The 25,194-nt window shown below is 51.0% G+C and overlaps 1 protein-coding gene across 2 annotated transcripts in view; it reads left to right on the top strand.

The window, feature by feature from the left end:
- The window catches only part of SGMS1 (sphingomyelin synthase 1), a 282,425-nt gene that overhangs the window by 231,044 nt on the left and 26,187 nt on the right, over window positions 1–25,194 (top strand). For both annotated transcript variants that reach the window (XM_042961125.1, XM_042961126.1), the window contains one exon: window positions 11,318–12,096. In XM_042961125.1, coding sequence (XP_042817059.1) covers window positions 11,492–12,096 — 605 coding nt within the window. In that variant the 5' untranslated portion in view covers window positions 11,318–11,491. The remainder of the gene's footprint in view (window positions 1–11,317; window positions 12,097–25,194) is intronic.

The raw sequence follows: 25,194 nt of genomic DNA, 5'->3' as shown, positions 1-25,194 counted from the left end.
CTAGGTATCGCAGGGAGGGAAGCAATAACCTTTTCTTGTAGCCATGTCACACTCTCTGGCTGGGGTCCGATAAATGAGACTTGACAAAAGACAGATGAGCCAGAGAAAAAGCCCAGCGAGCTGACCAAGGTGATGAGGTGCTCGAAGGAACGGGAAGAACTTGGGTCGTTACAGCATCTCGACAAGAAGAACAGTAAAGTTTCTTAGTGAAGGCAAGACCAGGGCTGAAGGATGTGGGTCTTCTCTCGGGCAGCAGCAAAGGCGGGCAAGGTCTGTCCTGTGGATCCTCCGGGCGGAGTCTGAGGTGCTCTCCTGGCTCCCCTTCTGCTGTTCCAGGTAGAGAGGCGGGGGCGACCTTGACAAATTCACGTGCAGCTTGTGGGCAGGCGGGGAAGGGCAGAGCGCCTTTCTTGTGGCCGCCTCCCCTCGATGGCCTTCACCTGACAGCAGACCTCTGTCAAGGTAGCCCATCTCGGGGCGGTGCATTCTGCTGTGTCCACACCCCAAGTCTGCCTTGGGTCTTCTGGCCGGCGACCGGCAGGCGGGCAGAGCGTCCTTCAAGATGTCGCCTCCCGTTTTCCTTTCACGTGACCTGTTAACCGGACCGTGATAACAGGAACGTATATTCTCAGCTTTTACGGCCACTTGGGGAACGCTTTCACCCCTGGCCACTCCTGTCCCCCTCGGTTCTGAGAAATCCCTTCTCTCCCACATACGAAACTCCCTGGATTCTGTTCTTCGTGTTTTTACCTTTGCTCTCAGTTTTCCATCTCTGTCTTCTTCCACGGAGAGATTTTTTTTTTTTTCCAACTGAATATGTTGTGCTGTTTTCATGTTTGCCGTGAATTCATTCACAAACGGCTTTCCTTTTAAGATTCTCCGACTGCCTTTCCGTGCGTGGCCCATTCTGTTCGCGGCGTCTGTCTGAGGTCGTGAATACTCGTTTTTCTCCACATTTGGAATTCCCTACTTAGTGGGTGTTCCGTGCCCTGTTTTGTTTCAGTCTCTGGCTTTCCTGTGTATTGGAGAGTTTCTTCAGGTGTCTGTTACCTTTCATTTGTCCATTCGAATTGTAAGGGAAGCGCCAGAGATGCTGTTCGAGCCGCGCCCTTCACTCCTCTTGTTTTCTGCGGATTTCAGTGCCAGACGGTCCGGGTCCTTTTCTCTTCCAGTGTCGGGGGCTGTAAGGAGGCGAGGGGCCGGGGCAGGTGTGACGTCGCATCTGTGTGCATGTGCTTTCCTTAGTCCCTGTTTTCGTGCGATGCCCCTGCTCTTAACGGCGCGGGTGCCCCCCTTCCGCGGAAGACACGTGCAGGCTCCCCAGCTGCGGGGAGAGGCGGGGGCAACTTCCTAAATGGTCTTCTAACCAGTCCTTCTATCTTGAGTCCCGCCTCCCCCCCTCCACTCCCCCCTTCTCCCCGCCCCAGCCGTCCCGATCCTTCAAGGCACCTGTGCCAATGAGCTTCTCACCTTCCTGGCTTCTCTTCCAGAAATCACATTGCTTCTCATCCTTCCTTCCCGGGGGCTGGGGCTCTGCTTCCTTGGCTCCTCCCATCTGTTCCCAGCCGGCCACCTGCTTCTTCACCCCGCCCCCTCGGCACTTCTCCAGCTACCAGCTTCTTCACCTACCCTCTCTGCTCTTCTCCTTGCCTTTCCTGTTCCTTCTTTTTTTTTTTTTTTTTTTTAATTTTTGAGACAGAGAGAGACAGAGCATGAGCGGGGGAGGGGCAGAGAGAGAGGGAGACACAGAATCGGAAGCAGGCTCCAGGCTCTGAGCCATCAGCCCAGAGCCCGACGCGGGGCTCGAACTCACGGACCGCGAGATCGTGACCTGAGCCGAAGTCGGCCGCTTAACCGACTGAGCCACCCAGGTGCCCCTTTCCTGTTCCTTCTTTTTGAAAAACCAGGAGAGCTTGAAGAGGCCCTGGAAACGGACACATAATCACTCATACACCTATCCTGAAATGCGATTCCTCTCTTGATCGACTGGACTTCGTTTTCCATCTCCCCTGCTAGACTGTATGGATGCTGGAGGACTGGAGCTTGGGGCTTTGAAAAAACTTGTCCGTTGCCTTTAAACCAATACACCTTAGATGTTTGACCATTTCTCTTCCTTTCACGAGCCGGTTTAGCTCTTGTTCTCCCCGCTTTCCTCCGGGGGCATCCGCCGGGCACAGGCCCAGGGGAGAACCTGGGATTTTCTCATAATTTCTTTAAACACACCTGTCTTTTCTTTTTCTCCTCTTACTGTTTCATTGAGGTTTCAACTTTCATTTACCTCTTTTGTATACTCACTTCACAGCCTCTTCAAACTTACTTCATTTTCTCAAGGTCGTGGTTTGGCAAACTTCCTGTTTGTCACACCTGCCAAGTTTCTCCCTCATGGTGGATTATTTCCTTGTGTGATTTATAATTTTCAATTCTTGTTCTTCGTCAGCTCAGAGCACTTCTTCCGTGGGAATCCTGTGAACTCTTGCCTGCTGAAAGGGCTCGAAGGGGTTGTTCTGTGTTAACTTCTCGTGTGTGTATTTGCATCGATTTCTTGGCTTGGGACCCACACCGCACAGGTCATGCGAGTTCGAAGTCCGCATCGTCGGGTACTAATTTCACAGGCCCATTTTTTGTCGTCTTAGAGGGATTCTTGTTTAGTTCAAGGGTCTTAGTTCATTCTTAGTTCCATTTGCCTGCTTGGATCTGGCCTCAGGCCGTGTTGTCTGCCCAGGCTTGGGTCTGGAAACCCCAGCCCCTGGCCGTTAGGGTCCAAGGCTGGCATCCCTCTGGGCTGCTGTGCTGGCTCGTATCTTCCCTACCCACATGAGCATGGGTGTAGGCCCCGTCCTCTGCCTGTAGGGAAAGGCTGTCAGGTGGAGACACAGGCTGTGTCATGGAAGGCCATGGCGGAGGCTCAGGAATGTGAACATTGTCCAGGCAGCTGTAGGAGCCCCCAGAGGCCTCCAGCGTCCGGTGAGGAGATCGCCCTGCACACCACAGAGGCCCGTCTGACGGCAGCATGGCGGTGGCTGCCGTGGAGTCAGACTGCAGGCAGAAACCAAAGTGGAAGCAAACAGAGGTAAGGAGAGGGGAGCCTTTCCCCGGCTTCTTGGGGCAGATGCGATCACCGCGCACCTCAGCTGGACGTGAGAGCCGTGCAACTTGGAGACCCTGATTATTTCCCAGCATGCCTTGAGTGCTCCTACAGGGGTCTGTGTCCAAGGACCATGGATTATCCAGATGAATATTAAATATTCCTGCTGGGGTCGCCTGGGTGGTTCCCGTCGGTTAAGCATCTGACTTCAGCTCATGTCGTGATCTCACAGTTCGTGAGTTCGAGCCCCGCGTCGGGCTCTGTGCTATCAGCACAGACCCCGCTTTGGATCCTCTTCTCCCCCGACCCCTCTCTGCCCCTTCCCCACTCGTGTGCTTTCTGTCTCCCTGTCTGTCTGTCTCTCTCTCTCTCAAAAATAATAAACAAACAAACAAACAAACAAACAAATAAATAAAATCAGTAAGTAAGTAAAATAGTCCTGCTGGTTTCAGACTTAGGCAGCTTATCAGTTGGGTGGAAATAGATCATCTTCAGAGTTTGGTAATTGGGTTCTGACAATGAAACCCCCAGGGGGGAACTGCAGTGATTAGCTGTCACTGGAGACCTGCATGGTTTTCCTTACTGAAATGACAATAGGGCAGGGTTTCAAACAGTCAGTAGATAGCTGGATGGATGCGTATTGAAAGCCTGGATGACAGAACAGTGGTAATTCTGATGGTTTGTCATTGTTTTCTCTCTGGAATGATGGGAAATCTCTGAGACCAGAACTTCTTTATGCACTTAGGTTCGGATCTGAGCTTTATCTTTGTTGATGGTTTGGCTCATATCCTGGGACCGTTCTGTTTTGGAAATAGGAGGACTCGGGAACCTAGTTATACACAGGAGGCAAAGAATCCACTTACTTGGAGAAATCTGCAAACCCACTTCTGATTTTGAAAGAAAGCTAATGTAGGAAGCATGTATTTTTAATTTTACAGTGTAGCCTCCATGTTTAAAAACAATATGCTTGAAGGAAAAACAACCCTTCTCTAAACAGAAGTAATGTGTATTTATCAGAGAAATTAGAAGAGAGTGAAAAAAAATTAAGCAGAAACTTAGTTTACAATTTCAACATCCAAAGGTAACAGAAGCTGACATATCCTTCTAGACTTCTTTTTTTTTAATGTTTATTTTTGAGAGAGAGAGAAAGAGAGAGAGAGAGACAAAGTAAAGTGTGAGCAGGGAAGGTCCAGAGAGAGGGAGACAAGAATCAGAGGCAGGCTCCAGGTTCTGAGCTGCCAGCACAGAGCCCGACGTGGGGCTCAAACTCACCAAGCATGAGATCATGACCTGAGCCGAAGTCGGTCACTTAACCGCCTGAGCCAGCCACGTGCCCCTCGACTTCCTTTCTGTGGATAGTTGTGATACATGTATGTTCACAAAAATGGCTTCATTGTCTTTTGTAACCTGTTTGACAAATCTGCATGTATCACTACAGCTATAGAAACATCGTCTGGTCTTTAGCAGAGGCGTAATTAGTATTCTGTTGTGTGATGCTATATTTAATTCTCCCTGTAGAACTCTTAGGTGGTTTTTAATTTTTGCCACAGTAAGTGGTTCTTTGAATTTTCTGGCTGCTGAATGTTTCTGTTCGGCCCTGGAATTACTCAAATGAGCTCCTCTGGCTGGTGGTGGGGCTCCCCTGGAAATGGATGACACGCGTGTATTTCATACCATCAGAGAACAGCCACAACCGTGGAACAGCATATCCAGTTGATTTGGCCGGTTTCTTGTCATGATGTCACTGTCCTGCTCTTGTCAGCCAAGAATCATTTCTTTCCCTCTGGAGCACTAGGGACTTCGACACCAGAATGGGTCCCTTTGGGAGGGGCCGTTTAAAGGGAGGCTGTCGGTGGGTTGTTCTAGGGCAACTGCTGAGAAAGAACTGGTTTCCGATCTGGTGAAATCTAAGTATCAGACTTCCTGAAATAGACAAGGTGTGGAGGAGAGGGAAGGGTGTCCCCACCTGAGGCTCTCCTAGCAGCCTAACTGGGCCACAGGCCCTTTCTTCTCGTCTCTAAGCAAAATCAGGCAGCGTGCACTTAGTTCAAGGAGCCTAAGGGGAGATTTCGTTTGCCAGTCAGAGTTTGACACTGGAGTTTTGAACCGTGCGCGTAACAGCAATCTACAATAAAGGACGGTTTGAAGGTTAAGGCATCCAAAGTGATGTAAAATTTCTTCTGCTCTAGACTGAAGTAAACATGTAGGTCCTTCAGCAGAAGCAATACAGTTGTTACCCCTAACCATTTTTTTCCTTCGGATAAGTACAGTTGTAAGAATTTTGCCTCTGTAGGTTAGCTCTTTATGTGTTAAATAGCAAAAACAAAAACAAAAAACAACAACAAAAAAACCAAACTATAGCTGATTAGATTGGAGAAAAGCATTCAGGAGTTCTCCACACTGAGTGAGAGAATTGGACACCTGTCTCTTGAGTATTGCAGAGGGCCTGGCCTGTGGTGCTCTAAAAGGTCCATTGGGGGGGTGGGAGGGAGGGGAGGGTGGGTGATGGGTATTGAGGAGGGCACCTTTCAGGATGAGCACTGGGTGTATGGAAACCAATTTGACAATAAATTTCATATATTGAAAAAAAATAAAAAATAAAAAAATAAATAAAAGGTCCGTTAGGTTACTGTTGCCTTTTATGGAAAGTTCTAGGGACGTAAAGACCTTTATCTGGACTTGTAGTGTTTACAAAAAGGCAGTTCATGTGTTTCAAGACTATAATGTTGATGCTTAATTAGTGTTGCTCTTTAACAAGGCACCCACAGGTAGGTTTGTGTCAAAAGTCTGAGCTATTACACACTCACCAAATTGTGGTCTCGCACAAAGTTGATTATTTGAGCTAGCAGAGCAAAATCCGTATAGAGCCCGTGTTACTTTTGCTTTTAAACATTTGATGCAGGAAGCAGAAAGAATTTAGCTCACTATATGCTTATAAGATTAATCATGCATGCACTGCTTGGTACTTTGATTTGCCATTGTTAGCATTCAGAAACATCTGGAACTTTGCTGTACTTTCTTCGCTGACAGGGCAGCTATGTTCGTTCAATCTTGGGCCCACCATGCCTTAAAAAAATTGTAAAAATTCAATTCAGGGGTACCTGGGTGGCTCAGTCGGTTGAGTGTCTGACTTTGGCTCAGGTCACGATCTCACGGTTCGTGGGTTCAAGCCCTGCGTCGGACTCTGTGCTGATAACTCAGAACCTGGAACCTGCTTCGGATTCTGTGTCTCCTTCTCTCTCTGCCTCTCCCCTGCTTGCACTCTGCCTCTCTCTCTCTCTCTCTCTCAAAAGTAAATAGACATTAAAAAATTTTTTTTAATTCAGTTCTTACTTTCATGACACTTACTTTTAATAAGTTCCTTGAAACTTTAAAGGTTAACTGACGTTCAGTAAATAATTTTTTTTACATTTTTATGTATTGCTTTATGTTATCCAAAGCACAGTTGTGCACACATTCTTGAAACTAATGCAATAAGCAGATGGAATAAATCATTCCTCCACAGGAAACTGAGGCCTTGGGATTGGAGGAAAGTACAGAGTAATTATTAGAACTCAGATTTTTCAGGGGCGCCTGGGCGGCTCAGATGGTTAAACGTCTGACTTCGTCTCAGGTCATGATCTCTCAGTTTGTGGGTTCGAGACCCACATCGGGCTCTATGCTGACAGCTTGGAGCCTGGAGCCCACTTCGGATTCTGTGTCTCCCCCTCTCTCTGCCCCTCCCCCGCTCGTTCTCTGTCTTCCTCTCTCTCAAAAAAATAAAAAAACATTAAAAAATTAAAAAGAACTTAGATTTTCTGCGCAATTGTTGTGCACTGCGTTATGCAATGTGTTTTAATTTCTTGAAAACTTGTGTTCATTGTTTAATTCATATCGTAGCTTTTTGTGAACACAACGATGTCTTATTTCTCGACAATACCAGACAATAAGATAATATAGTAGATTCTTTTTGAGCAGAGATAAACCACATACTCATAAATGACTTAGTTCTTTTGTTTGGTTAATGTTTTGTTTTCATTACCAGGCTAATTGCTTTAACATATTTGTCTGGTTGTAGAGAGCTGGCCGTGATAATGAAGTACAAATAGTTTATAGTGTGTTGTGGCACATTATCTGATGGCTTTTATAATTTTAAAGCCTAAAATATCTACTGTAAGAATGGGAGCCGGATTGTGTTAGCAGATTTCTTTTTCATTTAGTCTGGGTCCGAGAGAAACCTGCTAGATATAGGATCCGTGATGAGTAGGAGGGGTTGTTCCTGCCCTCAGTCCTGTAGGACTCCATGATTTTGGTTTATAGACTCTTAGCCTGCCCCTCACACATGTTCACATCCCTGAGGTCGTCGAGTACCTGCAGCGGGGGGCCCGGGACGCATGTTGGGTTCCGTCTCGCTGCAGACTAGCTCTGCTCTTCTGCAGGAGAGTTTAGACGCATCACCGCCCCCTGGACTCTGGTTTACTTCCGTCCGAAAATTGCCCATGAACGAGCGTCCCGGCACCTCTTCCCTCTCTCATCTTCCAGTATTTCGGGATATACCGAGTTTATGTCCAGATTTTATTCTCTTTTTACTTTGGAATTCTGAGTACCCAATCTAATGCGTTGAGCTCTGCATTATTTCTGAACATTCTCCCAGGAATGGATTCGGGGCGACTTTTCTGGACGGCGGTACTAGTTGTTTTCGGAGCTCAGCCCAACATGCAGTCTTCTGGGTCTAGATGGGAAAACACTTCTCAGAAACGCTGCACCCTATCCTATCCTATCCTGTCCTGTCCTGTCCTGTCCTGTCCTATCCTGTCCTGTCCTGTGCTGTCCTATCCTAAAGTGCGCATGTGGGGGGTCTGGGTGGCTCAGTCGGTTACGCATGGCCTCAGCGTTCACTCAGGTCATGATCTCATGGCTTGTGGGTTTGAGCCCCGCACTAGGCTCTGTGTGGACAGCTCGGAGCCTGGAGTCTGCTTCGGATTCTGCGTCTCCCTCTCTCTCTGCCCCGCCCCCACTCACACTCCATCTCTCTCTCAAAAATAAACATTAAAAAAAAAAAAAAAGTGAGCGTGTGAGGCCAGCCACTTTGTCTCCCACGGCTGGACCCTGGGGTGTCTGAGTAAGTCCTCACCTTTGAGCAGTGACCTTTGAAGTATTGAGTATGCCCGGCAGTTGCTTCCATGGAAATTTTCTTTTCCCCTTTTACGTGATCTTAAAATCGTCTGCAAGAAAATAGCATCTAGGCCTTTATTTTCAAGCTTCAAAGCTTGCTTGAAAAACAAAGGTTTCTTTTCTGAGGAAATTTGGAAGGCTGTTTGAACTCGTGTGTCAGAATGATGGGGCTTTAAAAATGCCATTTGGAGGTGGCAGCTTCAGTCCCTATTTATGAAATGTCACCGGGGGCCCAGTCGGGTGTCAGAAAGCAAGCAGGACATTACCAGAAGAACAAGACATATTTCTTGGTGTAATCAGTAGCTTTCATTCCTTTTCCCCCATGAGGTCCTCAGAGCAGGAGCAGCCCCAGGGAAGGTGGGCGGGGTTGTTGTTAATCCTATTTTCCAGAGGAAACTGAGGCTCGGCGAGGGTTCAGGACTTTCTCAGGAAGGGATGTAGCCAGGCAGGGGCCCGACTCCCCGCTCCCCGACTCACATAGGCGGCCGTCTTTGTGGGCACACGAGCCGGTTACATCACGTGGTCGCAGGTATCCGCGTGGTCGGGATTCAGGGATGGGGATGGGATTGGCAAGGACCTGAAGGACCAAGGGAAGAAGACCTTGGACTTGTTGGAGCGGAGTCGATGGCGGGGTGTGGGCACTGGGGGTGAGCGCCGGGACGGCCTCGGGGAGGGGACAGCGCTGTTGTCCTCTCACCAGGGGCGCCGTCGCTGCGTCTTGCTGCGTCTTGACAGTTCCTGTGGCTGTCAGACTGCTGATGGGACTCACTTTTGTGACATCCGTGTTCCTCCACCTGCGAGCGTGTCTGACGGCCTCCATTGTCTCCTACCTTTGGCTGTTTTCCTGTTTTAAAGGTTATTAAGCCTTAAGAGGAGATTATCAGACAATTTCCTCATCAGAAAGAAGTGAAAGCACGAGTTGGCATGGTCTGGTCTCTGTGGTCCCCCGCGGCTTCCCCTCTGGCCGACTTCCCCACCTCCGGCAGGGGAAATGAGGAAGCCACACGAAAAGCCCTTTCATTCCCTTGGGCCTGAACGTTCCACCAGGATTTCTTCTCTAGAGTTCTTGTAGCCACTCCCACGTGCAGAAGGCCCCCTTGCCTGTTACTGTCACTCTGCCGGGCAGTATCTGGCGAGTTCCCCTTTCCTGTAGGACCTTCCGGCAGGACTCCCATGTGGCTTGTGTCTTCCCGTCGCCGGGCAGGACTGGCGACGACTGACGCTCTTCTCTAGTGCTTTTCAAATGGCCAGAGGTCCACTTTGGCTTCATGTTTCCCTCTGAAGAATGCCCACCGCATCCTCCTTGGCCGTCCAAACGGTTTTCAAGCAGCTTGCAGCGTCAGTGGCAATGTCAGTAGGTCTTACTTTCCACGACCCCGTCTACATGCCGGTAGATGTCAGGGGCGTGCCCTGAGGTACTGAGCAGGGGTCGAGTGAGCACCTCCCAGCCCTTGCACGGTGAGTGTGTGGATGCTCAAGGTGGCAGCCCTCCCGCCCTCACTCGTGGTCTCCTGGGTGAAGTGCAGACAGACGCTTGCCACAGGCCGGTGGAACAGCAACGTGGATGCCCAGAAGAGAGAACACCCAGTGTTTTTGCAAGGTCTGGAATATCTTGAGCTGTGCTGCCCTTTGGTTGGTTGCTACGGGGGTGGAGAAACTGGGAGTGGATGGCTGTCCGCCTTCATTCCGGCCTCTGATTCAGGGTACGGTGGAGACGAGTCTGGACTTGGGAATTGAAGACCTGAATTTGGGTCTTGTTTGTGCCGTTACCAATGTGCTCCTTGCGGGGTTGACAGGGATCCCTGGGGAAGAAAAGTGGTGGGGAGCAAGCCTCAGTGAAGTCCATTCGAGGAATCGTGGTAACCCGGTTTTGGTCCCGGACGATTTCCTGGGGCCTCGAACTCATGCACAGTCCCAACTGCCACAGACTGCTGGCCCTCGGAGAGGACGTGCACTTCCTAGACTTCATTTGGATGATTCCTAAAGTGCAGAGCATTGTGTCAGATTACGATTCTACGAGGCATACTCGGGAAACACGGTCACGACTCATTTCTAGCCATTAAACCTATTGATCTGTGCACGTTTTTTCGTGTGGTTTTGTTTTTGTTGTTGTTGTTTTGTAGTTAACACCACATTCACCTTTTGAGAAACAAAAGTTAGCTCTTGGACAGGGTGTTGCCATGGTGAGGGAAAGTAGACTTTGGCTACTGGATAGGATAGAAAATTTGAGAAAGAGAAAAAAAGGATATGGGATCTCCAGACCCCTTTTAGTGCTCCAATTACATACGATTTTTCAAGGGGATACTTGACTGTTCGTTTCACAGATGAGGGCGCTGAAGCTCCCCCAGTGGGTTGCCCACGGGAGATGTTCACTCAAATCATGCTTGGTCTTCCGCTGACCGCCGTTATTTCGCTAACCACGATCGTTTGTTCCAGAACGCGGTCTTTACTTCTAACGTGTTGTTTTGGATTTTAAGTGATTGTTACAACACTAATACATGCTGATTAAAGAAAACCAGCTGAGAGAAGAGTAGAAAATGACCCCACATTTGAAAAAAGGGATTCTTTGGTGTTTTTTTGCGTGTAGGACTCTGCAGTTGTTGGACCAGATGCTCTCGAAGCTCAGCATTTCTGTGATTCTCTTGTGTCTCTGTGACGTTGCAGTGGCTTATGTACGTTTGAAGACATTTCTCCACCAGATAGTTTGGTAGATTCGGCCACTTTGCCGCGTTATTTCAGATTATCTCAGAAAGTAGGTAGTAAGCACAGAGGGAATCCCCAACCTATTCCGAGGCATATCCGGAGCACTGTTGGATGCTGGCTTAGAAAACATTCTTCGGTATCTGTCCGGGTCTCACCTAATGCTCCTTCAGGAACGATGGGCCAGGGAGACCCTGGGCCAGGCCCTGCGGCCAGCTGCACCCTCCCCGGCAGGTGGTTCTCCGGGTGTGCGGGGCGCCTTCCCCGGTAGCCTGTTCTCGGGGTGCACGCTCTGCCTTCCCCGGTGGCCGGTGCTCGGGGCGCGCCCCCGGGGACTGATGTGCGGCCCCCTCCTGACTGTGTCTCTTGCCTCCGCAGAAGGAAGACCCCCGGTGCACCATGAGGTGAGCGCGCTCGGGCGCCCAGAGCCCCGGAGAGCTGCGTGCGGGCTGCGGGAGCGGCTCCGCGCGTCTGGCCTCGCACGTCCCCGGCATGAGGCCGGGCAGCATGGGCGCGCCGCCGCGGGACCGCTGACCCCCGCCCGCCGGGACCATGAAGGAGGTGGCGCACTGGTCCCCCAGGAAGGTGGCAGACTGGCTGCTGGAGCACGCCATGCCCGAGTACTGTGAGCCCCTGGAACACTTCACGGGCCGGGACCTGATCGGCCTGACCCGGGAGGACTTCGCGCGGCCGCCCCTGTGCCGCGTGTCGGCCGACAGCGGGCAGCGGCTCCTGGACATGATCGAGACCCTGAAGGTGGAGCAGCACATGGAGGCGCACAAGAACGGCCACGCCAACGGGCACCTGGGCGCAGGCGCGGCCGGCCCCGGCCCCCAGGCCACGCCCAACGGGGTGCCCAACGGCTACCGGAAGGAGATGATCAGGATCCCCATGCCCGAGCCCGAGCGCTCCCAGTACCCCATGGAGTGGGGCAAGACCTGCCTGGCCTTCCTGTACGCGCTCTCCTGCTTCGTCCTCACCACGGTGATGATCTCGGTCGTCCACGAGCGAGTGCCTCCCAAGGAGGTGCAGCCCCCGCTGCCGGACACGTTTTTTGACCATTTTAACCGCGTGCAGTGGGCCTTTTCTATCTGTGAGATTAACGGCATGATCCTCGTAGGACTCTGGTTAATTCAGTGGCTGCTCTTAAAATACAAGTAAGTGGGAAGCGAAAGCTCTGGGCCGCGGCGATTGGAGCGGGTGGGGGAGCGGTCCGGGGGGGGGGGGGGCGCAGGCGTCTGGTGCGGGTTATTGGGCAGTGACGCTCAGCGGGAGAAAACCCTCGGACCCCTCCGGAGAGCACAGGCTCCTGCATCACGGAGGAGCCACCCAGCGTTGGCGCCATTAACCCCCCAAATAAATCGTCGACTGGCCCGTGTGCCGTGACGGCCGCGTGGCTTTTCCCACGCAGGGTCAGACACGCAGACCCTCAGCGGTAGGGATTTAAGGACGTCTCGCACCCAGAATGCAGGACAGCCGTTCCAGGGTGGCTTGGGCTGTTGGGAAGGCGGCACCCTCGGGAAATGACCGTGCGTGAACCCGCACGGCTTTCCACCGTCCAGAATGCACAGCACTTACAGTCACGTGGGGCTCTTTCGCTGAGGCTTCTCAGGAGCTTGCACAGGCACCTCCTTTTGGTTGCCGCTGGGTGCCAGGTGGCTTTCGTGTCCTAGGCTGTGCACTCAGTACGGACCCCTCGGGCGCGCTGGTTGCCCGGGCCCACAAAACCCACCTTGCCCCCGTCGTCGGCGTCTGGCTTTTCCATTAGTGGAACGTTTTCGTGTTCCATGCGTGGGAGCTGGGAACCGATTTGCATCTGTGTCCAGTGGACTGCGTTTCATGACCCCCAGTGTGGATCACCCCCAGTGATCTCCACAGTTAAGGAGATCATCTGAAATCAAGACAACCAAGTGCAGACTGAGAGCCTGTGCTGAACTTTTGTCCAAGAAATGATGAGTTTTTTTCCTGGCATGTTTTCTTATTAATTCTTATATAAAGATAGCATTTCTTATAAATTCTGTATCTGCCCGTGGAAGCGAACGCAGTTCCCCACCGCGTGCCGGGAAAGAACGGCCTTACCCCTTTATAAAGGAAGTTGTTTAAGTGGCCGGTGCCGACTTTGGGGTTGGCCTGGCACTTCCACAGTAAACTGGGTTTGAAATACAAACCGTGGTCTGGGCTGCATTCGATTTGGCGGAAGACTTTCGTTCGCTTCGTTTTAATAGGCTGAGGAAGCAGGAGAGGCTCTAGAAATGTGAGGTGCTGAGAATTTACTTAATGCGTTTTTTTCAGCTGCCAGACTTCACATCTGCTTTTGACGTAAAAGCCCATGAGAAGAAAATGCCAGTAGGATTTCTGGGTTTTGTCTGATCTCTGTTATTTTGTTTACCCTGAGTTTGTTTTCTGGTTTTTCGTAAAAATTCGCACATGCAAGTAAATGGTTTACTGCCCCAGAATGAAACCCTGCAGATCAGTCAACACCGTGTACAAGTTCGAATCTTTCACTTTTATTTAACTAATTTTTAATTAGTCAATTAATTTTTTTTTTAGGACCGCACCTTTTCGATACCGTGCTCTTGTTCTACGACGTGTCCCAACCATAGGGCTCATTTCTGCAAAGTGTGTTGCTATTTACATTCCTCTGGGCTGGGACTTGTCACACTTGTTTCTCTTGAAGCTTTCTGATTCTATGTTTTCCTGGTACTTCCTGCCACTGCTGCGGTCCCTTGTGTATTTAACTTTCTCAGCAGCTGCGGATCTGTGGGTGTCGGCCCCCCACCGAGCCCCCACTGAGCCCCCACATGCTGGGTGTTGTGGGGGAGTCTCTAAGCCTCCAGAGCTTTGTTTTCCTCACGGATAAATTAAGGGCCTCCTAGTCTAGAGAGTTTCTGTTATCCTGCAACTGTGTTTCATTCGTTTCTAACATTGTTCCTTTTTTTTTTTTTTTTAAAGTCTGTTTATTTTCGAGAGGGAGAGCAAGTGGGGAGGGAACGGAGAGAGACAGAGAGACAACCGCAAGGAGGCCGGCCCCACTTAGTGCAGAGCCCGGTGCGGGGCTCGAGTTCATCAACCGCCGGATCGCGACCTGAGCCGAAGTTGGATGCTTCACCGACTGACCCCCCCCCCCCCCACACTGGGCACCCCTGTTTCTAACATTATTGAATGGGCCAGTTATGTTTAAACACTGTTAGCCGCAGAGCATTTTTTTGTCCGGAACACATCCAAGTAAAGATTCTCTGAAGTCTTCTCTCAAGATTCCATGTGGGCAGCTGAGGGAGGCCGGCTGTTGTCGTGACAGTCCAGCCCCTGTCCTGCTCTCCGTGTCCTTCGTCGGGAGGCCTCTCCTGAGCGTGTGTGGCACAGCGGGTGTGTAAGAGGCAGGAAGAGCGATGAAGCGGGTGGGAATGAACCGGCTCCCTTCCCCTGGCCCGCAGGAGGAAGAGGAAAATGTTCTGTAGAGTCAGAGAGACCCCTTGTTTCCGGTGTGTGGCTTTTGTGGGGCAGCGGTTTTATTTATCCAGTGTGTTAGGGAAGCGGATCCTTCTGGTTCTGGAACGTTCTGTGTAACAGAGCTAACTTGTCACTGTGTTTGTGCTCGACTCTCCTGATTCTTGCCCGCCGTCCCCAGTGTGCAAGGGGTTTGCCGCCTAAGAGCACATTTTACACAGCTCCCAGGAGTGAGGCCCGTCCAGCCAGTCATTCCCACAGGGCGTTTGACTTTCAGAGTGTCAAAGCCCTTCCGGGCGCCTGGGGGGCTCAGTCATTGGGCATCTGACTTCGGCTCAGGTCATGAACTCACAATTCGTGGGTTCGAGCCCCACATCGGGCTCTGTGCTGACAGCTCGAAGCCTGGAGCCTGCTTCGGATTCTGTCTCTCTCCATCTCTCGGCCCCTCCCCTGCTCATGTTCTATCTATCTATCAAAAACAAATAAACATTAAAAAAAAAAAAAGGTACTTAAAAAGAAGTAAAAGTAATTAGGACACATGAGAGCTGGTCTCAACAGGGTGCTCTCTTTGTGAAAATGCATCAAGCTGTAGTTATAACTTGAGCACTTTGCTTTATCTATTTATGCAATACTTCAACAAAAAAGTTTACATTTAGAAACCAAAATACTGGGGTGCCTGGGTGGCTCAGTTGGTTAAGCATTGACTTCAGCTCAGGTCATGAACTCATAGTTCGTGGGTTCGAGCCCCGCTTCGGGCTCTGTGCTGACAGCTCAGAGCCTGGAGCCTGCTTTGGAATTTGTGTTTCCCTTTCTCTCTGCCCTCCCCCACTCGCGGTCTCTCTCTCTCTCTCTCTCTCAAAAATAAAGGTTTAAAAAGAAAAAAAAGTCTCGGAGCCCTTCAAGGCATCAGCCTGTTCCTTCCTGCTTCTGTATCTTCCACTCCTCAGGGAAGGATCAGAGGCTGAAGCCATGGAGGATGATTGATTCACTGAGAGGTAACATCACTAAAATTTGGGCCCCACCCCGCGATCACAAGCCCATCGGCAGGACGCGTGAGGTGCAAACCTTGACACGCTATTGACACTGAGACGCGTGCTGCCCTTCTGTCGCCTGTGGGTGTCCTTTACTGTTAAACAGAAGTTGTAGTTTTTTACTTAAAATATTTTTTTGCCTCCTTAACACGTCCGCCTCAGGTTTGTATGTACGTGTGTTTGTGTTCACGTGGGATTTCCGTGGGATTTCCATGACATCGCTAAGCGGAAGATAATAGTGCCCGTTCTTCGAAACTTTTTCTCCTTTTTTTTTTCTTTGCTTATTTACTTATTTATTTATTTATTTATTTATTAATTTACATCCAAGTTAGTTAGCATACAGTGCAACAGTGATTTCAGGAGTAGATTCCTTAGTGCCCCTTACCTGTTTAGCCCATCCCCCTTCCCTCAACCCCTCCTGTAACCCTCAGTTTGTTCTCCATATTTAAGAGTCTCTATTGTTTTGTCCCCCTCCCTGTTTTTATATTATTTTTGCTTCCCTTCCCTTGTGTTCATCTGTTTTGTATCTTAAATTCTTCATATGAGTGAAGTCATATGATATTTGTCTTTCTCTGACTAATTTCACTTGGCATAATACCCTCCAGTTCCATCCACGTAGTTGCAAATGGCAAGATTTCATTCTTTTTGATTGCCGAGTAATACTCCATTTGTGTGTGTGTGTGTGTGTGTATACACATACATACATATATACATACCACATTTTCTGTATCCATTCATCCGTTGATGGACATTTGGGCTCTTTCCATACTTTGCCTATTGTCAATAGTGCTGCTATAAACATGGGGCGCATGTGTCCCTTCAAAATAGCACAGCTGTATCCCTTGTATAAATGCCTAGTAGTACAATTGCTGGGTCGTAGGGTAGCTCTATTTTCAATTTTTTGAGGAGCCTCCACACTGTTTTCCAGAGGGGCTGCACCAGCTTGCACTCCCACTAGCAGTGCAAAAGGGTTCCTCTTTCTCCACATCCTGGCCAACATCCGTTGTTGCCTGAGTTGTTAATCTTAGCTATTCTGACAGGTTTGGGGCGGTATCTCATTGTGGTTTTGATCTGCATTTCCCTGACGATGAGTGATGTTGAGCATTTTTTCATGTGCCGGTTGGCCACCTGGATATCTTCTTTGGAGAAGTGTCTACTCATGTCTTTTGCCCGTGTCTTCACTGGATTATTTGTTTTTAGGGTGTTGAGTTTGGTAAGTTCTTTATAGATTTTGGATACTATAACCCTTTATCTGATCTGTCATTTGCAAATATCTTCTCCCATTCCATCGGTTGCCTTTTGGTTTTACTGATGGTTTCCTTTGCCGTGCAGAAGCTTTTTATTTTGATGAGGTCCCAATAGTTGATTTTTGCTTTTGTTTCCCTTGCCTACGGAGACCTGTTGAGTAAGAAGTTGCTGGGGCCAAGGTCAAAGAGGTTTTGCCTGCTTTCTCCTTAAGGATGTTGATGGCTTCCTGTCTTACATTGAGGCCTTTCATCCATTTTGAGTTTATTTTTGTGTCTGGTGTAAGAAAGTGGTCCGGGTTCATTCTTCTGCGTGTCACTGTCCAGTTTTCCCAGCACCATTTGCTGAAGAGACTGTCTTTTTTTCCATTGGATATTCTTTCCTGCTTTGTCAAAGATTAGTTGGCCATACGTTTGTGGGTCCATTGCTGGGTTCTGTATTCCATTCCATTGATCTGAGTGTCTTGTTTTTGTGCCATGGAACTTTTTCATCTTTAAAATCGTGCATAATGTCGTCTCCCATTTAGAATTGGACTTTGAAGCCATTGACTAGGAAAAACTCCCTGGAAATCTCTGCATTTGTGTGAGACTTGCCTGCAACAGGTATCCCTTGTGTTAAGAAAGGACAGAGAACATGTCACCCCTGACAGATGCGGTAAGGGTTCCTCACGCGTGGCTGAATCCCAGCTAACACGGTGGTGCCTGTGTGTGATACGTGTAGCTGAGCCCCTGACAGAGAAGAAGGTCAAGGAGCAGGATGGTGGGCTTCCCAAGTCAGTCAGGGGTCTCCCAACCCCCAGAGAAATCGCTTGTGGCTTAGAGCGGCATCCTCAGGTGCCACAAACTCAACCTGTCCCAAACCAAGTCACCATCTTTTTCTTCCGGTCCTCCGCGTGCGTGGGCAGTGGCATTGTCTAGAAGCCTACGGCATGTCGTGGGTTTGCCTAGAAGCCTGTAGCGTGTCGGCTTGCGTCACACAGACAGCCACTGCATTCTGGCGAGTCTGACCTCAGGTTCTGTACGTCTTTCTGTTGCTGCCTAGTGATGTGTGGTGGGTCCTCAGAGGGAGGCCTAGTTCCTCAGCATGCAGTTCGGGGTCCTTCAGGGTCTGGCCCCAGTCTGTCCTGCCTCATCCCTGACTACCCCGCTCCAGTTTCCTGGGAATGCTCGTCCCAGTGCTTTCTCCTCGTTGTGGGTGGTCTCCCTCGCTGCCAGGTTTTAAGTCCCTGAGGGAGAGGCCTCGGTCCCACTTGTCACTCATCTTTAGGCCCCGCTGCCGGGTACGGAGAGTGACACACAGAAAGTGCTCATTTAAAGTTCATTTGTTCCTTCAGCTTGTCTTTACTGAGCAGCCTGTTAGGTGCCAGGCACTGTCACAGACCCTGAGGCTGCAGCAGAGGCCCCGGTGTCCTCGTGGAGCTTGTATTGTGGCCAGTGGGAGGCAGGCAGTGAGCAAATGAATACGTGATTCCAGGTAGCGTTCAGGGAAATGGGGGAAAATGAAGAAAGCACTGTGACGGGTTAGCAAGCGGATGACGATTTAGATACGGTGATTAGAAAAGTCAGTTTAGGGGCCCCTGGGGGGCTCAGTCGGTTGAGCGTCCGACTTCAGCCCAGGTCACAGTCTCGCGGTTCGTGGGTTCGAGCCCCGCGTCGGGCTCTGCGCTGACAGCTCAGAGCCTGGAGCCTGCTTGGGATTCTGTGTCTCCCTCTCTCTCTGCCCCTCCCCTGCTCACGCTCACTCACTCTCTCTCTCTGTCTCTCTAAAATAAATAAAATAGTGAAAAAAAAGAAAAGTCAGTTGAGCAGACACCTGAACCCAAGTGAGGGGAGCACCCTGCGGTGTTGGGGACAGGGGCCGTGCACACCGGAGACGCAACAGGTGCAGCGGCCCCCGGGCTCACTGGAGCAGCAGCTCAGGGCGCGTGCGGCCCACTGAGCTGAGAGGAAGCCGCGACTCAGACGGTCAGCAGGGTGTGGACGGCAGGCGAGCGGGGACGTTGTGGGCCACGGATGAACAGGATGCCGTTCTGAGTGTGGTGACAGGTCGTCAGAGGAGAATGACGCGAACGGGTCACGTCATAAAGGAGTCGCTCCGGCCACAGCATAGAGTGGACGCGGGGCCGGTCGGGACGCATCGCAGCAGCCAGATGGATCGTCGCCGTGACTTAGACTCACGTGACATTTGCGTAAACCTTGTTGCTCTAGAAGCCACGGCTGCGACTACATGTGGGCTCCCGTATGTTTTATAGCCACGACGCTGGCTTCGGCTGCAGAATTTCTCATATAAGGCTTTCAGGTCAGTCTGTGAACCGCTGAATTTTATATAGCATCTAATGAGGAGCTGGAATTCACTAACGTGGCGCTCTCGCCACCTTGCTTGGACACACCCGATCACACGTTCATCCCGACAGGTGTTTTCTCCTGTGGCTTCTTTTGGACCAGATACTTGTCTAAAAGGTGTAGTGCAAGCCCGTTGGGGCTGGGGGTGGGGATTGTGTAAGAACGAATTAAGTATCGCAGGATACATTATTGGCCCCACTGCCGGAGAGAAGATTTGAAGAGAAAAAGGAGCCACTGGAGAGTTGGGTCCTGGAGCGCAGTCGCAAGAGGTCAGTGCTCGAGACAGCCTGGGCCTGCCGTAGAACATTCCGGCATAAAGAGTTAGAAGGTTAGAAGGAGTCACAGGGGGCGACTGCCGCCACTGAGTCTGTCCTTTGACGGTTGGGGCCAAGACGAAAGGCGAGGAGGGAGAGGGTGCTGGCAGAGCCCGCTCAGGACCGTCTCTGGGGCCTCGCTGACCTACGGGAAGAGGCAGGTGCAGTTTTCCCGGCCGGCTTCCCCGGGACGGCACCCAGGGCACCGGGAGGGCATTCTGGATGGCGACAGCAGCGTGCGGGCGACGTTCAGACCATGCGGGAAAGGACTTGTTTCGTATTCTGTCCTTTGATAAGCGCTCTGGCCTCGCGGGCGGCGTTGATCAGGAGGGTCACGTGCCAGCCTGAGGACGCATCCGCAGCCTTCACCTCGTCCCGCGAGTGGGATCTAATCTCCCGCCGATGAGCAGCCACTGTATTTTGGTTCGTGTCTTACTGCACAGGCTGGACCCCGTGCTATAACATTTACCGTCTGTTCTGCCCCCTTCTTGACTGCCCTGCACCCGTGCTACTCCTCACGGGTAGTTAATTGGATCGAGCACTTACCTCTTGCCTCTTCCGTAGTCCCCAGGGTCCTTTATGGCCACGGTTACTGTCCACGTCTGGCCGGATCTTCGGTGGTTGTGGTTAAGCTTTTCAGAGCTCTGCGTTCAGGGCGTCCGCGATGAAGCTGGTGTCCCCACGTTTCCAGGCAACAGAGTTCATTTTCCAAGTTCCAGAAGTGCCCTTTCTGGAGGCCGTCGCCCGCTGCTGTAGACGGACCTCACGCTGAGGACCGCGAGGCTGGTCTGCTGGGACGTCCAGACATCGTTCTGTCGAGCTGTTGGTCAGGAAGTCCTGGTCAGGTGGCATGCCAGGGCCCAGCACCAGCACGGCCGAGCCGCGTGGGGGTTCTCTTCGGCCGGGCGCTGTCAGTTTCTGAAAGCGTGTGTTGTCCAAACTCACCAGGTATACAGCTCAGAAGGACACACGTTCCCCCATGTTGGTGCAGCGCTGGAGTTGGGGGGGGGGGGACACCTGGCTCATGTAATTGACCGGTCGGCTGTCGTGTTCCTTGTCCGTGCCAGCGGTGAAGCAAGACGAGGGCTCAGGGACCCCCCTTCCCGCCTTCGCCCCCCTCTGCACACAGGCTGCGTCCGGGACGTGAGCCCCCCCCGTCTCTTTTCTTCTGCACCTCCCGTCCGTGTGGCCAGCACTCAGGGTCACCCCGTTCAAGTGGCACATTCCAAACCAGCTGAGGTCAAGAATTGGTTTCTACGTGCGTCCCGTCATTTAACCCCGTCAGTCCTTAACATAACTGGCGGCTCCCCTTTCTCAGCAAAGGAAGCCGAGACGCAGGGTTGACTTGCCGCAGGTCCCACGGGGAGTGAGTTGGGGCCGGAAGGCTCTGCGGCAGAGAGGCAGTCTAGAAGTGCCCTTGTCCTGTGGAGACACGCTTTCTTAGCTGATGCGGTGGCACGAGACGGCGTGATTAGGACAGACAGACCGAAGACGGATCCCCTGTGTTGAGCGGCAGGGTTGATGTGTCCTCGCCCACCGTGCGGAGACACGTGCGCCTGCCCCGCCCCCCCTCCCCCCCCTCCCCCGACAGTGGTGACGTCTTGCTGTGCCACCGTGCTTTGTAGGAAGTGCACTTGGCTCCATGCTGGCCGTGTGCCGCCCTGTCACCTCCCACGTGGGCCCAGCTCACCACTGCTCTGGGAGATCCCCTCGGCCACCAGCTTCAGTCACGCTTTTCCCCTGGAGACCGCCGAGCAGGGGCGCCCAATCTTATTTGCTAATGCTCTGTTTCCGGCAAGTTCTCTCCCCTTTGATTGCAGCCCTCCCACCAGCTGGGCTGCAGGACCTGGGCTGAGATCCTGTTTCCTTTCCTTTCCTGGGGACCTTCTCTGTCCCATTATTTTCCCCAGCGATCCTGACCTCCCAGGTTTCCACGGGCCCCTGCTTCAGCTCCTCTGATGGGGACGTTGCTTGCAGAGGAGGGGACTGTCACTCTAGGAGCTGGGTGGTGGACTCAGTCCGGGCTCTGCCTGACTTCTCATTCCCACGGTGGCTGACAGGCGGTCTCCTCGTATTTTCTCATGTTTACCAGGTTAGATCTCAAGACCTAAATGCTAGTCTAAGTCCTAGGAATTCTAGGGAAATCGGATTCACCCTGCAGAGCTCCCTAAATGCTGGAATCACAGCAGTTTAGGTTTTAAGTTAACATAAATGTTGTAAGAGTTTTTTGCACCAAGACTTAAGAGAAAAGGGGGAGAGAGCGAAACTAAAAGTACACAGGCACAATAAATGACCATTTTCATGGGTCGATTTTTATTTATAACGCTAAAGAAAACTAAGTAATGCAGCTTGCCTCTAGGCAGATTAGAAGTGAAACAAAAAGAAAACAGAAGTCACCTGTCGGGTTGCCAAACATAAACAATGGGTTTGTAGCCCTTGGGATATTTTTCTGTATGTGCCCAGATATGTGTAATCTGTATATGAGTGGGTGTTTAAGCAGTATTAGGTTCACCTTCTTTCTGTTTTATAGCACACCCAGGCATGCTCTCTCCCAAACCATTAGTTACCCATGGTCTGATTTGGAAGTCACCGCATTTGTCCCCCGCCAGCCTGTCGGCACTGTGACAGTGACAGGCACTCAGTTACGCGGCAGATCTTACTTGTGGAAGATCACCTGTCCCTGCAGCCACTTACTGTACTAACCGAGTAGATCTGGTCAGCCTGTCTGAAGTCCCTGCCTGAGTCCTTGACACCCTCCTGGTTCCCAAGCCTAACCCACCACATCCGTCTTAGTAAGTGGCATCCCACCCTTCCTCACCACCTCTGTGGCCGCCCTGGATCTGCCACCATCCTCTCTGGGCTGGGCTGTCACAGGAGCCTCCCCCCACCCCGTCTCTCTGTTCCTGGTCTCGCTTCCCCTGATACGCTTGTCAGCCTGGCAGCCTGCGTGTGTCACCGTGAGAGTAAGCAGGTGTACCTCCCTCTTCTCCCAGCTGCGACAGCTTTGAGGTCAAAGTGCTCGTGCTGACCCGGGGGGGTCCTCCCAGCTCTCCTGTCCTCGGACGTTCTACTCCACCACCCCTCACCTGTCAGCAGACGCCCGCACACGCTAGCCTCTGTCTGGAATCTCCTGCCACGGACATCCTCCTGGCTAACCCCCATTCACAGGGACGTCTCCTCCGACCCGCGTAGCCCCAGACTGCAGTCTGCCTTCCCCCACACCCTCGCTCAGTTTGACCGCCTCGCTCTCTAGATAAAATGCTCTGTATTTTGCTTATTTGTCTTGCTAGTTGTCCGCCCCTTCCACCGCTAGGCAAGCACCCAGGCAGGCTTCCCGTCCGTGCTGTGCAGCACAACATTCCCAGTGCCCAGCACGTGTATTTTTGTTACGTGAACAAATGCGGAAGTCTTAAAAAATTTGAAGTAATCTCCATACCCAACGTGGGGCTCGAACTCAGGACCCCAAGAGCAAGAGTCGCAGGCTCTACCGGCTGTGAGCCAGCCGGGTGTCCCTACGTGAACAAATAAATAATAGCAGCGGCTAACGTTTATTGAATGTTGCCCTGTGCTCATCACCGTGCCAAAAATTCAGTGTTAGCCACTGCTGCTGATGTATGTGCTTATTACGGTTTTTGAAACCCTCTAAAACCCTCTGTGAGAAGGAGAGTGTGTTACTTTTAAGGTTAATCCATTAGCCCAGAGCAAACATCAATAATCGTTCAGTTCCGCTAGCTGTGACAGAACCAGACCCTAAGAAGGTGATTTAAGGTGGTAAGTTTTGATGTAGGAAAGATGTGAGTGTACATATACCTATATGCGTCATATGTATGCATGTAGGCATTTATGTATATGATGCATATATGTTATGGACACGTAAGATCTATGTATTTGGGTATACCATGTATGTGCTTGCATTATGTGTGTGCGTATAGCTATGTGTTATATATGTGTATATGTAACACAAGCACGCATGTTTATACACACGTATGTACGTGTGCATGTGAACATATATCATTTTTGTTAATAGCCTGAAATACCAACAAGAAACGTAACTCCTTCTGTTTTGCACATATAGATCTAGCAGTTTCTGGAAGACACTTGACGTTAATTCTTCATGACTGTTCCAGGCAGATCATATTGATATCGTCTCTCATATCTTGTAGAGTAACATTTTTTTTCTTTACCTTATGTTACAGTCTCTGTTTAACCCAGGAAATGATAACGTATATATTGATACATTGAGTGCGGGCAGTTTTATAATATGACCTGTTCTTTGCTAATTCCTTAAGCCAGTGTGGATCGTTTCCTGCTTGTAATCAATTATTGTATTAGAGTGCACATCTTTTTTTTTTTTTTTTTTTTTAGAGTGCACATCTTCTACATGGCACTTAGGAAAGAAAACCTAAGCCATTGCCTTTTTTTTTTCTTTTGCCCTGACCATTTCTTTAGTGAAAAGAACAGCTGGTTGAAACTCCAGAGACCAAGGGCCCATGTGGTTCTCATTGACTGGCTCTGGCCCCAGGCTAGTGCTTGAACGTTTTACATCCTGATTTTTCCTTCTGTAAAATGGGACAATAACCTATGCTAAGCAGGAATGTGGTTAAAATAATTAATACCAAAGATGTAAAATTTCTTTGAGATGGCTCATTAAAAGGGAGAAAGGCATTCCGCATGCACAGACACCTGTCTGGGCGGGGTCTGTGAGCATGTCTGTCTCCTGACTCACAGGCTGTGCCATCCACCCTTGCGGGTGCCCAGGAAATATTAAATGAGTTACAGATCTTTGCGGGGGGGGGGGCATGCACGTTTGCTCTTTGTCCCACGGCATTTACCCTGTCCCTTTTGTGTGTTTCACAAACCTTTCCTTGGCATTTTCTTTCACAAAGTAGTGAGTTAAGCTCCAGGTTTTCATGGCTGTCCGTCCACCTGGACCAGTCGAGACCCGGGTGAGGGCTGTGAAGACACGGGACGGCGGGGGGCGGCTCGGTCCCGGGCTGCGGGCATCTGCGTGGATGCAGCCATCCTAGCAGGTGTTGTGAATGTTACTGCGCGTGCCGGAAGGTGCAGAGTGAGTGTCGGAGGCGGGTTAGTTCTGGCTGATACATGGACGAGTTTAAAGGACAGTCGTTTACGAAAGGAGGCGGGAAGGGCCTGTCAGAGGCAATAAAGAAGCGATGTTCTGAGGCACAGAGCCGCGTGGTCTGGCCAGTGTCGCAGGTACCACCGTGAGCCTCACTGGGACTAAAAGAGAGGCCCAGCCGTGTCTAAGAGCTTCCCCTGGTAGAAGGGACGAGCCCCTCTGTTGCTAATGGTGGTGTCAGCGTCACGTGAAATATACCATAAAGTAGAAGCAAAGTTCAAGAGTGGTGCAGAGGGCGAAGTGGCTCAGTCCATTTGGGGACATCTGGAAGGCTTCGGGCAGAGGTGGCATTTGGGGTGGGTGGCTGGGATTATTGCAGACGGGATAATGGCAGAGGCCAAGGAGAGAGATTCAGGGCAAACGCAAGAAGCTAGGGTTTTAGAGAATAATGAGCAGCTTCTTTTGCCCCGGGGAGTGGGCTTTGTGTCTGCCAGGTAAGGCAGCTGTGGGGTCTGGTGGAGGGGACTTTGAACTTGAGTAGGCAGTGGTGAGGGGCTGACATTATCCAGGGAACCCAAGGGCTGGTAGCAAGGAAGTAAAGGGAGGAGAACATTTAAAACCTGTTGAAGTTTGGAGGGGCACCTGGGTGGCTCAGTCGGTTAAGTGTCCGACTTCAGCTCTGGTCTCGTGGATCGGGGGTTCGAGCCCCACATTGGGCTTTGTGCCGACAGCATGGAACCTGCTTCTGATCCTGTCCCCCGTCTCTCTCTGCTGTTCCCCTGCTCGTGAGTGTGTG

The sequence above is a fragment of the Panthera tigris genome, chromosome D2 (assembly GCF_018350195.1).
Source record: "Panthera tigris isolate Pti1 chromosome D2, P.tigris_Pti1_mat1.1, whole genome shotgun sequence".
Taxonomy (NCBI): domain Eukaryota; kingdom Metazoa; phylum Chordata; class Mammalia; order Carnivora; family Felidae; genus Panthera; species Panthera tigris.
The sequence above is the reverse complement of the archived record's forward strand: the minus strand, read 5'-3'. Positions and strand labels throughout refer to the sequence as shown.